The sequence below is a fragment of the Electrona antarctica genome (genome assembly GCF_951216825.1).
Source record: "Electrona antarctica genome assembly, chromosome: 2".
Classification (NCBI taxonomy): domain Eukaryota; kingdom Metazoa; phylum Chordata; class Actinopteri; order Myctophiformes; family Myctophidae; genus Electrona; species Electrona antarctica.
This window is the reverse complement of record NC_136807.1, coordinates 5,376,113-5,392,400: the sequence shown is the minus strand read 5'-3', so window position 1 is coordinate 5,392,400 and position 16,288 is coordinate 5,376,113. Positions and strand designations below refer to the sequence as shown.

The 16,288-nt window shown below is 40.3% G+C and overlaps 1 protein-coding gene across 1 annotated transcript in view; it reads right to left on the bottom strand.

Annotated features, from left to right (window-relative positions):
* tmco4 (transmembrane and coiled-coil domains 4) overlaps positions 1-13,596 on the bottom strand; it is a 25,267-nt gene extending 11,671 nt beyond the window's left edge. Inside the window, exons 1-8 of the mRNA XM_079525164.1 lie at positions 13,510-13,596; positions 11,416-11,530; positions 10,545-10,719; positions 8,665-8,692; positions 8,373-8,502; positions 3,784-3,881; positions 2,184-2,327; positions 433-552 (exon numbers count right to left, since the gene is read on the bottom strand). Of these exons, the coding sequence (XP_079381290.1) occupies positions 433-552; positions 2,184-2,327; positions 3,784-3,881; positions 8,373-8,502; positions 8,665-8,692; positions 10,545-10,719; positions 11,416-11,530; positions 13,510-13,552 (853 nt within the window). The 5' untranslated portion in view covers positions 13,553-13,596. The remainder of the gene's footprint in view (positions 1-432; positions 553-2,183; positions 2,328-3,783; positions 3,882-8,372; positions 8,503-8,664; positions 8,693-10,544; positions 10,720-11,415; positions 11,531-13,509) is intronic.
* Positions 13,597-16,288: the final 2,692 nt, after the last annotated feature.

Here is a 16,288-nt window from a genome sequence, read left to right as displayed (position 1 = left end):
TGATGGTCGTAGGCCGGTGCTTACTGAATTAATGCCATTATGTGTGATGGTCGTAGGCTGGTGCTTACTGAATTAATGCCATTATGTGTGATGGTCGTAGGCTGGTGCTTACTGAATTAATGCCATTATGTGTGATGGTCGTAGGCCTGTAGGTGCTTACTGAATTAATGCCATTATGTGTGATCGTCGTAGGCCGGTGCTTACTGAATTAATGCCATTATGTGTGATGGTCGTAGGCCTGTAGGTGCTTACTGAATTAATGCCATTATGTGTGATGGTCGTAGGCCGGTGCTTACTGAATTAATGCCATTATGTGTGATGGTCGTAGGCCGGTGCTTACTGAATTAATGCCATTATGTGTGATGGTCGTAGGCCTGTAGGTGCTTACTGAATTAATGCCATTATGTGTGATGGTCGTAGGCCGGTGCTTACTGAATTTGCCACTGCAGAGCCAGCCGGTTACTGCTATGGTGAGGTGAAGGTGCTTCCCAGAACTCAGGGGCAGGAACTCAAATTCCTCTATCGCTCCCACACACTTATTCATCTTATAGCCTGGGGAGTGAAAGAAGGTAAGAAAGACATTGGCAATAATCAAGGACACACAGATAAGACAGATAAGAAGGTACGCTCTAGAACAGTGGTTCCCAAACCTTTTAGCTTGTGACCCACAAGAGAAATGAGACCAGGACCCAAACTAGTGAAAATAACAAATCACAAATACAAGCTCACAATGCGTCGCTTCGCGCCGCGTTGTGAGCTTGTAGATCGGCTATTTTTTACTACATTTCTTTATTTTCTTTCTTTTTATTTTATTTATTCAAGAAATTAGTTAGAAAAAAATAATAATTTGGTATTAATTCATCAAAACTTTTTTGAAAATGTTTTGAAATTATAACAATTAAAAACAAAATGTAGGAGACTTGCTTTCTTTTCACATGGACAGCCCATCCATCCTACATGTCTAATCCTACCAGTCAATCAACCCATCCATCCTACATGTCTAATCCTACCAGTCAATCACATGGACAACCCATCCATCCTACATGTCTAATCCTACCAGTCAATCACATGGACAACCCATCCATCCTACAGGTCTAATCCTACCAGTCAATCAACCCATCCATCCTACATGTCTAATCCTACCAGTCAACCCATCCATCCTACATGTCTAATCCTACCAGTCAATCAACCCATCCATCCTACATGTCTAATCCTACCAGTCAATCAACCCATCCATCCTACATGTCTAATCCTACCAGTCAATCAACCCATCCATCCTACAGGTCTAATCCTACCAGTCAACCCATCCATCCTACATGTCTAATCCTACCAGTCAATCAACCCATCCATCCTACATGTCTAATCCTACCAGTCAATCAACCCATCCATCCTACATGTCTAATCCTACCAGTCAATCAACCCATCCATCCTACATGTCTAATCCTACCAGTCAATCAACCCATCCATCCTACATGTCTAATCCTACCAGTCAATCAACCCATCCTACATGTCTAATCCTACCAGTCAATCAACCCATCCATCCTACATGTCTAATCCTACCAGTCAATCCATCCTACAGGTCTAATCCTACCAGTCAACCCATCCATCCTACATGTCTAATCATACCAGTCAATCAACCCATCCATCCTCCATGTCTAATCCTACCAGTCAATCAACCCATCCATCCTACATGTCTAATCCTACCAGTCAATCAACCCATCCATCCTACAGGTCTAATCCTACCAGTCAACCCATCCATCCTACAGGTCTAATCATACCAGTCAATCAACCCATCCATCCTCCATGTCTAATCCTACCAGTCAATCCATCCTACAGGTCTAATCCTACCAGTCAACCCATCCATCCTACATGTCTAATCATACCAGTCAATCAACCCATCCATCCTCCATGTCTAATCCTACCAGTCAATCAACCCATCCATCCTACATGTCTAATCCTACCAGTCAATCAACCCATCCATCCTACAGGTCTAATCCTACCAGTCAATCAACCCATCCATCCTACATGTCTAATCCTACCAGTCAATCCATCCTACAGGTCTAATCCTACCAGTCAACCCATCCATCCTACATGTCTAATCCTACCAGTCAATCAACCCATCCATCCTACATGTCTAATCCTACCAGTCAATCAACCCATCCATCCTACAGGTCTAATCCTACCAGTCAATCCGGCCCCCGCTGCTCCAAACATGGAAGCCATGATGGCGATGCCCGTGGCAGAGCCCAGAGCGGCTGCCCCAGTTGCCCCGAGCACCGCACTCGCCCCCGCTGCCACCAGAGGTGCTGCCAGTCCACCCGTCACTCCTGACACAGGCACAGGGAATCAAGAGTTATGCACACAAATTGATATTTTTTTTGATTGATTAACATCTTTATTGAATCAGTGCAATATGAGTTTGCGTTAGTAAAGGCTGGCAGTATCATGCCGCAATTAACAATGAAAATTCATACTGCATGAAGTGTCTATGACCTGCAGTGATGAAACCAGTTGGGTGTTGCTGAAAAGCTTAAAGGAGAATTCCATACTAGAAGGCTTCCTTACCTTTATTTGTAGTTGTTAGGTCCCCACCAAAGAGGTTCAGGTGTTATTTTGTGCAAAACCTCCTTATTGGCTATTTCCCCTACCATAAGCCCTAAATGAATTGAATTGGCTTTGGAGTGTTGTGCTAATTTGCTTATTTCCATCGCTCAAAATTATAATTTTTTTGTATATATCCTCTCTTCATAATGTAAATAATATCCCAAGCGGCACACTTTACTACTTATTTCGATGGAAATAAGCGAATTAGCATAACACCTCATAGCCCCATTCAATTCCCATTCAATGCAATGCAATTCATTGAGGGCTTATGGTAGGGGAAATAGCCAATAAGGAGTTTTTGCACAAAAAAACACCTGGACCTCTTTGGTGGGGACGTAACAACTACAAAGAAAGGTAAGAAAGGTAAGAAAGCATTCTAGCATGGAATTCTCCTTTAAGTCCCGGTATGTGTAAATTGTCTTTTGTGATATTCCGCAATCTGAGTGCTGAGCTACTAGACCCCTCCCCCCTTCACTCTCCTCTTAAGCAGCCTTTAATGATAGGACATTAGCGAAGGCTCATAAGATTAATTGGCAATCAATTCACAGAAATAATGTAATCTTATGTGAATTCATTGCTTTTCTTATACACACACACAAAAAAAAGAAAACCCATCTTCAATATTTTACTATGTCATTAATATACCTTAGAGCAGTTGTGTGGAAATAATAAAAAAGTCCCCCCCATTCTGTGTTTCCTAGAACTGTAATTATGAAAAAAATCATTAACATGGTGAAAGTGAAACACATCTTGATGACATCATCAAGATGTGTTTCACCATGTTAATGATTTTTTTCAGACCTCTACTCTAGATTTTTTTATTATTTCCACACAACAGCTCTAAGGTATATTAATGACATAGTAAAATGTTGAAAATGGGTGGTTTTTCCCTTTAAGCAGCCTTTAATGATAGGACATTAGCGAAGGCTCATAAGATTAATAAAATTGACAATCAACTCACAGAAATAATGTAATCTTATGTGAATTCATTGCTTTTCTTATACACACACAAAAAAGAAAGCATCTTATGCAACAGAAAGATTAGATTAGATAAGATTCAAATTGAAACATTGTGAACTGCCTCATTTGTGTTCCCAATTTCAACAAATGTATTGACGTTACTTTGACTCCCCACTTGCATGCTGGCCTAGATGCAACAACAACAGTAAAAACACTGACCGATCACAGCCCCGCCCCCCACCGTGGCAAGGCCGATGAGGAGGTAACGTCGTAACCGTCGTCCTCTCTCCCTTTTCAGCCTCCGAGACGAGTCCTCTCTAAGCCACGCAGAGCAAAACAAAACAAGGGAATGCACTGGTCAAAGGGATTGCTCCAAGTAATAGATGAGTGCTGTGGATACAAGAAATGTTTGTGCTCAACACTTTTAAGAGTTTGAGCTTTACTTTTTTTTGTTTTAGTCAAACCATCAGGCTGAACAAAAAAAAGCAATGGCAAATGCTTAGAGGATAGTAGGATGAAGGGATTATCACACATAAATAAGGCTTCACAGCACAAGTCAGAACAAACTCAACACGGTGACGCAAACTAGTGGCTCAGTGTCAAACTTCGGTGACCTTCGGACCGTGACAGAGCTGCCGTGACACTGTGTTCTGTGTCCAGCAACATGCAAAAGAATCGTAACATCCACAGACAAACTTACTGTAGAAGTCGGTCCTGAATGTTTGAGCGGTTTAACATGAAGAGACATAATATTAAAAATCACACCCGTGTGAACTGAGTGGTGCAACTCAGTTCACCCCCCCCCTCTCTCTCTCTCTTATTAGCAGGCAACAGTGCTCATGAGTCACACATGAGTCACACTCACACATAGGTTAACACATAGTCATGGACATTGCTGTTTCTTGGAGTGGTTGCACCACTCAAAAGAACATCACTATCTTTCATGTGCAGAAACGCTCAATGCCATTGCATTCCTCAGTATCAGGTTCAGTATCATGGTCAGTAAGTATCATGTCATTACCATTGTCAGTATCATCATGTCAGTAAGTATCATGTCAGTATTATTGTCAGTAAGTATCATGTCAGTATCATTGTCAGTAAGTATCATGTCAGTATCATGTCAGTATCATTGTCAGTATCATGATCAGTACGTGTCATGACAGTATCATGTCAGTATCATGATCAGTACGTGTCATGACAGTATCATGTCAGTATCATTGTCATCATGACAGTATCATGATCAGTACGTGTCATGACAGTATCATGTCAGTATCATTGTCATCATGACAGTATCATGGTCAGTAAGTATCATGTCAGTATCATGGTCAGTATCATGATCAGTACGTGTCATGACAGTATCATGTCAGTATCATTGTCATCATGACAGTATCATGTCAGTATCATGGTCAGTATCATGACAGTATCATGGTCAGTAAGTATCATGTCAGTATCATGGTCAGTAAGTATCATGTCAGTATCATGGTCAGTAAGTATCATGTCAGTATCATGGTCAGTAAGTATCATGTCGGTATCATGTCAGTATCATGGTCAGTATCATGTCAGTATCATGGTCAGTAAGTATCATGTCAGTATCATGATCAGTACGTGTCATGACAGTATCATGTCAGTATCATTGTCATCATGACAGTATCATGTCAGTATCATGTCAGTATCATGTCAGTATCATGGTCAGTATCATGTCAGTATCATGGTCAGTATCATGACAGTATCATGGTCAGTAAGTATCATGTCGGTATCATGATCAGTACGTGTCATGACAGTATCATGTCAGTATCATTGTCATCATGACAGTATCATGTCAGTATCATGGTCAGTATCATGTCAGTATCATGGTCAGTAAGTATCATGTCAGTATCATGATCAGTACGTGTCATGACAGTATCATGTCAGTATCATTGTCATCATGACAGACAGTATCATGTCAGTATCATGGTCAGTATCATGACAGTATCATGTCAGTATCATGGTCAGTAAGTATCATGTCAGTATCAAGGTCAGTATCATGATCAGTACGTGTCATGACAGTATCATGTCAGTATCATTGTCATCATGACAGTATCATGTCAGTATCATGGTCAGTAAGTATCATGTTAGTTTCATGGTCAGTATCATGATCAGTACGTGTCATGACAGTATCATGTCAGTATCATTGTCATCATGACAGTATCATGTCAGTATCATGGTCAGTATCATGACAGTATCATGGTCAGTAAGTATCATGTCAGTATCATGGTCAGTAAGTATCATGTCAGTATCATGGTCAGTAAGTATCATGTCAGTATCATGATCAGTACGTGTCATGACAGTATCATGTCAGTATCATTGTCATCATGACAGTATCATGTCAGTATCATGGTCAGTATCATGACAGTATCATGGTCAGTAAGTATCATGTCAGTATCATGGTCAGTAAGTATCATGTCAGTATCATGGTCAGTATCATGTCAGTATCATGGTCAGTATCATGTCAGTATCATGGTCAGTAAGTATCATGTCAGTATCATGATCAGTACGTGTCATGACAGTATCATGTCAGTATCATTGTCATCATGACAGTATCATGTCAGTATCATGGTCAGTAAGTATCATGTCAGTATCATGGTCAGTATCATGATCAGTACGTGTCATGACAGTATCATGTCAGTATCATTGTCATCATGACAGTATCATGTCAGTATCATGGTCAGTATCATGGCAGTATCATGGTCAGTAAGTATCATGTCAGTATCATGGTCAGTAAGTATCATGTTAGTATCATGGTCAGTATCATGATCAGTACGTGTCATGACAGTATCATGTCAGTATCATTGTCATCATGTCAGTATCATGGTCAGTATCATGTCAGTATCATGGTCAGTAAGTATCATGTCAGTATCATGGTCAGTAAGTATCATGTCAGTATCATGGTCAGTAAGTATCATGTCGGTATCATGTCAGTATCATGGTCAGTATCATGTCAGTATCATGGTCAGTATCATGTCAGTATCATAGTCAGTAAGTATCATGTCAGTATCATGATCAGTACGTGTCATGACAGTATCATGTCAGTATCATTGTCATCATGACAGTATCATGTCAGTATCATGGTCAGTATCATGTCAGTATCATGGTCAGTATCATGAGAGTATCATGGTCAGTAAGTATCATGTCGGTATCATGATCAGTACGTGTCATGACAGTATCATGTCAGTATCATTGTCATCATGACAGTATCATGTCAGTATCATGGTCAGTATCATGACAGTATCATGGTCAGTAAGTATCATGTCAGTGTCATGGTCAGTAAGTATCATGTCAGTATCATGGTCAGTAAGTATCATGTCAGTATCATGGTCAGTAAGTATCATGTCGGTATCATGTCAGTATCATGGTCAGTAAGTATCATGATCAGTACGTGTCATGACAGGATCATGTCAGTATCATTGTCATCATGACAGTATCATGACAGTATCATGGTCAGTAAGTATCATGTCGGTATCACGATCAGTACGTGTCATGACAGTATCATGGTCAGTATCATGTCAGTATCATGGTCAGTATCATGGTCAGTAAGTATCATGTCAGTATCATGATCAGTACGTGTCATGACAGTATCATGTCAGTATCATTGTCATCATGACAGTATCATGTCAGTATCATGGTCAGTATCATGACAGTATCATGGTCAGTAAGTATCATGTCGGTATCATGGTCAGTAAGTATCATGTCAGTATCATGATCAGTACGTGTCATGACAGTATCATGTCAGTATCATTGTCAGTATCATGACAGTATCATGGTCAGTAAGTATCATGTCAGTATCATGATCAGTACGTGTCATGACAGTATCATGTCAGTATCATTGTCATCATGACAGTATCATGGTCAGTAAGTATCATGGTCAGTAAGTATCATGTCAGTATCATGGTCAGTAAGTATCATGTCAGTATCATGGTCAGCAAGTATCATGTCAGTATCATGGTCAGTATCATGGTCAGTAAGTATCATGTCAGTATCATGTCAGTATCATGGTCAGTAAGTATCATGTCAGTATCATGTCAGTATTATGTCAGTATCATGTCAGTATCATGGTCAGTAAGTATCATGTCAGTATCATGTCAGTATCATGTCAGTATCATGGTCAGTAAGTATCATGTCAGTATCATGGTCAGCAAGTATCATCTCAGTATCATGGTCAGTAAGTATCACGTCAGTATCATGGTCAGTAAGTATCATGTCAGTATCATGTCAGTATCATGGTCAGCAAGTATCATGTCAGTATCATGTCAGTATCATGTCAGTATCATCGTCAGCAAGTATCATGTCAGTATCATGTCAGTATCATGTCAGTATCATGGTCAGCAAGTATCATGTCAGTATCATGTCAGTATCATGTCAGTATCATGGTCAGTAAGTATCATGTCAGTATCATGTCAGTATCATGTCAGTATCATGGTCAGTAAGTATCATGTCAGTATCATGTCAGTATCATGGTCAGTAAGTATCATGTCAGTATCATGTCAGTATCATGGTCAGTAAGTATCATGTCAGTATCATGTCAGTATCATGTCAGTATCATGGTCAGCAAGTATCATGTCAGTATCATGGTCAGTAAGTATCATGTCAGTATCATGGTCAGTAAGTATCATGTCAGTATCATGGTCAGTAAGTATCATGTCAGTACCATGTCAGCAACATGGTCAGTTCCTCACTTTCTTAACATTTGTTTGACATCCATATTCTTGAACTGTCTATAAAGAGCCCATCCATCCATCCATGCTGATGCTTAAGTTCCATCCATTACTTACTCGCTCTCCTCCACTGCCTCCCTGAGCCTCTCTCCCAGGGTCTCCTCAAACTCCTCCAGTTGCTTGGGAGACACTCGTAGCAGACAGATGACGTGCCGGATGAGAACCCGGGCTCTGGCATCGTACTGACCTGAGCACACATCACCACATCACACATCACAGCACATCGTACTGACCTGAGCACACATCACCACATCACACATCACAGCACCAGAACGATGTATTGGTCATAGTACGATTACAATGGTTTTACATCAAAGACAAATATGCATTCATAACACATGATTCTTACCGTCTTTGACAGAAAAAGACACCAGGTCCTGTAAAATAAAATAAAAGTCATTAAGCACAGCGCAAAAAATAAAATATACAATACAAAAAAGATACGTGATGAAATAAGGAGATACAAGGTTTTTGCCCGACAGCAAAAATATGCTAAAAAGTAATTAGAGCCTCTTTCATACGTGCACTGTAACCTGGAAGCTATCCATGCATTATGCTGTAGCCTGTAGGGCTGTATGTGTGAATGCAAATGGACTTGAGTTGACGCGTCACGCATGCCATCAGTGGGCTCATATAGAGCGTCGCAGTCCCGCCTCCTACCCTGGACCAGGAAATGAAACCCAATGCATTATTCTCATAGACATTTCTTAAAGTATTTATTTAAAGACGGTTACGCCGCGGACAAAGCCAACTCGAGTCGTGACAACTCATGACAACACAAACAATATTTTGGACCAAACAAATAATTAGAAAGAAGAAAAAAACGGCAGGTTACAACACTTTTTTTGTTGTTTTTCTTCTTTGTAATTATTTGTTTGGTCCAAAATATTGTTTGTGTTGTCATGAGTTGTCACGACTCGAGTTGGCTTTGTCCGCGGCGTAACCGTCTTTAAATAAATACTTTAAGAAATGTCTATGAGAATAATGCATTGGGTTTCATTTCCTGGTCCAGGGTAGGAGGCGGGACTGCGACGCTCTATAGGGTGGTAAATTAAACTTCTTGGTGCTGGGAGTCTGATAATAAAGTACTAGCTGGCTTTTCAGACTGTGCTGGAAGATGGGGAGTGAATCTGTAGTCCTGACTGAGGGATGGGGGTCATTCCACAGCTTGCTAGCCAGTTTAATTTTGTAATTGCATTTGCTTCGCTTTTAATGCATTTTTAAAGCGATTTTTTAACTCAAATCTTTGCTTCTGGGGGTCTTTGCCTGGAATAAAATAATAAATAAATAATAATAAATAATAAAATATGTTGAGATGGGGGTCCGTGGCCAAATACATTAACCCATTCTGGGCGGGAACCCCTTTTGGTGTTTTAACTAAGCATTATGTTATACTTTAGCTATTGAAAAATAGCAGATCTACAAGCTCATAGCGCGCCACCGAGTGGCGCACTACGAGCTTGTAGGTCTGCTATTTTTGAAAAATCGTGAAAATGCGGCACAAATCTTTGAATATATATTCTTTCAGGGCGAACGTTTTTTTTTATTTCGACGTCAGGCCTAAATGGGTTAATTCATTTTGGGGGTCCTTGACATGAAAAGGTTTGAGCACCGGCACCGGTAGAGGTATAACAACAAACGTTTTTCCGAAAACGGTTATAATGGGTTGGCAGAGGAAGTGTAGCACTCAGGATTACATTAGATAATTGACACTGGGTTGAAAAAATGGGTTGCAAAATCGTGGGATAAAAAAAGAAAAGAAAACGGTTAATGATTTAGAGCAGGGGGAGGCAACCTTTTGCACCTGTACCAACATCACTGATCACTGGTACAGTGTGAGACTATATATAAAAATATATAGTCCCTCAAAGTCCCTCAAATTTGTAATTACATCCTAATTCTACATTCATTAAAACTCTGAACTCTGACTGGGGAGTGAGTCTGGTGGTTATTGCAAATTGATGGGTTATAGTCTAATGATCATTATAATGATGTGAAAGAAAATATTCGTGGAATATCAAAATATGTTGGAAGTTTTGATGAGGTGTCGATTAAAATTAATGTTGACATAGCACACAAGTTTTTTTTTGTTTTTACATAATAGGTAGTTAAACAACTAGTCGACTAGTAAACTAGGCAACTAGTCAACTAGTAAAAAGGACTAGAAGTGAATGCCCTAGCCTGATGATGAGAAGTCCTAACGCCCCGTGGTGCTAGTGTGAACTATACCTGTGCGACGGGCGTGGCCCCAGCAGCCAGCAGCGGCTCAGCCTGGAGGATGGAGTAGAAGGTATCAGAACCCTCGCAGCCCAGGCCCGACAGAAAGGCCCCCATGACAGGCATGACGGACACATCCAGGCCCAGCCACTTCACCAGGCCCTCCAGGTACTGCTCACGAAATGCTCTGTACAAACAACAGCCAAATACACGTTAATTAACCCCCTTTTTAGTTACAGTTTATAGGCCTACATCAAAATATTACATACCGGTATTTAGTCTGCAGGCAGTGGTGGGAAGTAACTAAGTAAATGTACCCAAGTACTGTACTTTAAGTGCACTTTACACTTTACTGGAGTGTTTCCAATTTTCAATACTTTTACCTTTTGGTATTTTAAGTGTATTTTGATGCCAAAACATTTGTACTTTTACTCAAGTAAGTACTGATATACAGGACTTTTACCTGTAAAAATAGTATTTCTACAATATGGAATTGATACTTTTACTCAATACAAAAAATATTTAGTAGTTCTTCCACCACAGTCTTCAGGTCTTCTAAGGCCTTCGCAACAGACTGATGCATGCTTGTTGTATGAGATGTATAGCTGATGCAAGCTCGCAATGCATTTCCAATGGGAGTCACATGGTTTGCACAACATTTGTGTTGTATGAGGGGGAGGGGGGGGCAGTCGAAACACAGCCGAAAGCCATACAACACAAATGTTGTGTCAAACCATGTGACTCCCATTGGAAATGCATTGCGAGCTTGCATCAGCTATACATCTCATACAACAAGCATGCATCAATGTTGTATGCTAGATGTAAAGGTGTGAGTCGGGCCTAACTGCTGTATAACTAGAGTGAGGGTGAGGGCGGCAGTTACCTGTTTTCAGGCCCACCAAACAGCTGACCCAAGGAAACGGAACACATTGCAGCATAGGCAAAACGCCCTGGTTCTGTCAGCTGTCTTCCAATGATCACCCCCGACCCCCCAGGGTCTGATGAGACAATAAGGAATACTGGAGGTTAGAACCAGGTTGGAATGAAAGTAGAATTTGCGTCACTCACCACTAGAACACCCCTTCTCATCCTTAAGCCATTTAGGCCTGACGTCAAAATAAAAATAAAAGTCTTCTGAAAGAATATATATTCATAGATTTGTGCCACATTTTCACGATTTTTCAAAAATAGCAGACCTACAAGCTCGTAGCGCGCCACTCGGTGGCGCGCTATGAGCTTGTAGATCTGCTATTTTTCAATAGCTAAAGTATAACATAATGCTTAGTTAAAACACCAAAAGGGGTTCCCGCCCAGAATGGGAATTTGACTCAAAGAAATAGGTGAACAAACGCCCTGAAAGGGCTACGCTTCACGAAACATTTCACATTTATAGCCAGTGATGAAGCCATTGATGATGAGGGACAGACAATAAAATACAATAATAATTTAGTCCACTTGTTTTGGGGGGTATTTGTCACTGTGCATAAATTTGCACATACCATGAAATGTGTCCTCTGCATTTATTTATCCTAACTGTTAGGGGCAGTGGGGAAGTGACATTATTACAACAAAGTCAACAAAGTCCACTCCCACAACACCAGAGGGAGTTCAACAAACCATGTGCAACCCAGATTCGGTACAAACAAGGGATTAAATTAATTTCGCTCCTATACCACCAAAATGTGGAACGCCCTACCAACAGTCATTAAGACATGCAAATCCCTTGACTCCTTCAAAACTGCTCTCAAAGGGCACCTACGGACGGCTGCAATTCGAAACTGGCCCCCGTAAAATCTGAATCCCCACCCACCCCTGTTTCCCCTCACTGTATATATTTCTTTTCCCTTTTTACCTCCTATAATGATTTATTTTTGACTATATAGTTGTGTATATTCGTACGTCTCTAAATGTTTTGATGAATTGAAAATGGCAGGTGGGTCCTATTGTAAACAAGTGTAATGCTTTATGGTGTCGTCCACTCACTGTTAACAGTTTTTGTATTGAGTTGTACTTGAAATGTACTGTAATTCTGCAAACTGTTAATAAATCAATCAATCAATCAATCAATCAATCAATCACAATGCCTGGGGACACAAACAGTAACGTTTAGACTGATGCCAGGCTGTGATACAATTACAATAACATAGCGGGTGTGTAGAAGTATAGAGGGTGCATGCAAACCAAACCAGGCCGTGATAGTAACCATCTGATTACCAGACAGCTTTACCCTTTCAGCTACAGCTGCCCCAAAACCATTTAATACAGAGAGAACTCAGGCAGTTTATTCCAGATGTGTTGAACAGAATGTACAGTACAGTAGCAGAGCCCCGGGCTGCAACATGTACAGGTACTGTATGCCAAAATGTACGACTCCAGGTCAGTTGCTGCACACAGTAGCCTACAGTGCACATAGATAATATACTGTATAATAATTATAATAATAATAATACATACTGTAAACTGTATGTTATAATGTACTACTACAGTAATAGCTCAAGTACGACACATGCACAGAGCACCATCAAAGCACCTCAAAATGCGATATTTAATGTAGGACTATAATAGCCTACATTTAGTCTACTACTTGTTATTCTTAATTATTTATTTTGTTATTGTTGTTATTGTTGTTGATGCTACAGTGTTGAGCAAAGAATCTTGCTCTTCCTTGTGTACTCTTACTGCATGAGATGTACTGTAGGCCTACTGTAACAAATATGTAATGACTTTTAATAACTTTACAGCATTGGTACATAAACACTGTAAAACAATCTTAAAGTCCAAAATAAGAGCACTGAGCAGTATCAAACACATCTACTACAACTCTACTACTGCTGTCCTCCAGTAGGCTAACAGCTGGATGTGTAACTCAAGCCAGTCTAAAACCACCAAAAGCTGAAATCCTAAATAGCAATAATAATAATACACTTGTTTGGATTCTTCTCTTGAAACGTAGCAGTGTATAGTATTACTACTATACCTGGGGTGAAGTTTCTTTCCGTGTTTGTCTCTTTTTCCTCCATGTTGTCGGTGGTAATTTGTTACACACACTCACCCAGTGTGTGAACTTTGTTTGCAACTCCGTCATGACGTGTCTGCTCTGCTGCTGCTGAGGAACAGAGCTGTGTTCAAGAAACACTGCAAACGAAACGTTTACTAAAGCCTCGCTCATCATGACCTATGATCATGACATGCACGACGTGCCACGTAAACTATATATTTCCTAGTACGACTGTGTCGCTCGCCAAAAAAGACCTGATCTGAAGGTTAGCTTGTACATGTAACTTGTAGATAGGTTACTTATTATTTTTGTATAAAATTGGTCGAAATGCAGCGTTCTATCGAGCACGCCTCCCAAATTAAAGCTGTAGTGCCATCATTGTCCAGCAGGTGTGAGTGTAACATTTATTTAGTAATCTTGATTCACAGTTCACACACTGTCTGTTCTGTTTCCAAGGCAAGGCAAGGCAATTTTATTTATATAGCACCTTTCATACACAAGGCAATTCAAAGTGCTTTACAGAAATAAAAACAAATACAGAGTGCAACAGTGCACTTAAAAAATAAACAAAGATTACAATAGACACAATTAAATACTGTAAGATAACATTACATAATTGGCATATAAATTAGAACAAATACTCCCACCTTTGATTAAAAGCCCAGGCAAGACCTAGCTGTTATTAAACATCATTAGGATAGGCAATGTTAAATAAGTATGTTTTTAAATTAGACTTAAAAACAGCGATGGTTGGGGATTTCCTAATGTAACCTGGAATATTATTCCAGGTTTGTGGTGCATAATAGTGAAATGCTGCTTTCCCATGTTTTGTTCCAACTATGGGATGAACAATTATGGGATGAACAACTTTCCACTGTCCTGCCATGTCCTCAATTTAAAATAGTTGATGTCTTTCTAGACTAGTTTCCTTAGATGGGTCAATATAAGCTGCTTCTTTTCTGCATGATATTTTGAGACCTACAGTATAGGTGTTGTGAACTTGTGATATTGACATGACTGAAATTAAATAAGGATGGATGGATGGATGGATTTTATTTTGTCATTGGACACAAGTGTACAACGAAATTAATCTGTTGGCATCAAACCAAATGCAATACAAGAGGGTAATCATAATTCAAAAGTTGTTAGTATTGGCAAGAGTAAAAACAGTATTAAAGAAAAATACAGTTTATGTACAGTCAGTAGGAGTTCATATTGTCCTGGGGGGGGGGGGGGGGGCAGAGGGCAGACGGACAGATTATCATTTGGTTAAAGAGTTCAAGAGAATAATGACTGAGGGTGAGGGGAAGAAGCTGTTTCTGGATGACTAATCATGCTTTTATTTTTGAGTGGTGTAAACCACTCCTACAACTGGCTTTGTTAGTTTACGTGTCTGTCTGTCTGTCTGTCTGTCTGTCTGTCTGTCTGTCTGTGCTCAAAAAATGAGCATGGTTGCTACGGTCACCCAGTTCACCCGGGTGTGATTTCATTACGTCAGACATCAGCTGATCAGGCTATATAAGACCTTACACCACTCAGTTCACACAGGTGTGATTTTTTATTATACACATGAAAATAGTATTTAGGCTACTATAGGTGTATGTAGAGAACCTGCAGCATGTCATCCATGCTATCATTGTCATGGTTGGTAGGCAATATCTGTTGTCCTCAACACATGTTCTCTCCTCTCCTCGTTTCAGATGAGGCTGAGCCTGACCCGGTCAACCACCCCCCAGGTGAGGCTGAGCCTGACCTGGTCGACCACCCCCCAGGTAATGTGTAACAAAGTGATTCATTCAAGGTCATCACGTTCACGATGGGAGGACACAGTAAAATGTCTACATGTTTTGTAGCTGCACTCAATGGCCTTGAGAATTTAACAGAAAGTTCAAGAGAGAGTGACTCAGATCATGAACAAACACATCGGCAAGGCCACAGAAGAATGGGTGTTATTTGACGAGATTTATAAATCCTACTTTTGGTTGGCTTGAGTAACCTATTAAATAGAACAAGCCGAAAAAGAAAGCACCCACATTATCAGCTGGCCCAACTTTGCCAGGGGTTATTATGTGCTGATTTCGCTCCTATGCCACTAAAATGTGGTACGCCTTACCAACAGCCATTACGAAATGTGAATCCCTAGACTCCTTCAAAACTGCTCTCACTTACGGGCAGCTGCAATTCGAAACTGGCCCCTGTAAAAAAGTTTTTTCTACTTTTTTAATTGTATGATTTATTGTCTCCACCAGGCCAATTGGTACACAGTCTCTCTAGAGCCATTCAACGAAACGGGTCTTTCAGATTTCTCAGACTCCATCCTGATTGGCTAAGATTGGCTTCCAAAGCAAGCAGGAGTGCTCAGTTTCAAACAAAATTCTGCAAATCATGAACACATCGTGTGATTTCCGTGAAATTGTGCACGCACATTCCCACTAGGCCGAGGAAGAAATGCCACATGAACATTTTCAACTCAGCCTCATGGTGGCGCTATAACTGGCAGAAAAGTGTTTTCACCTCTAACTGCACGGATCTGTGGATAACTTTGTATGCCAACTCCCTAGAGGCCAAGGAAAAACCTTTGCCTGGAATTTTTCACATCTGCTCTTTATAGCGCCACCAGGAGGCCGACATATGTAAAACACATTTTCTAATATTACTCCTTCAGATTGTATCCAAATTTCACACAAATCGGTACACATGCTCAAGACGTGATCAAGACGGGTTTGTTTGATTTATCATAATCCACCCTCATTGGCTA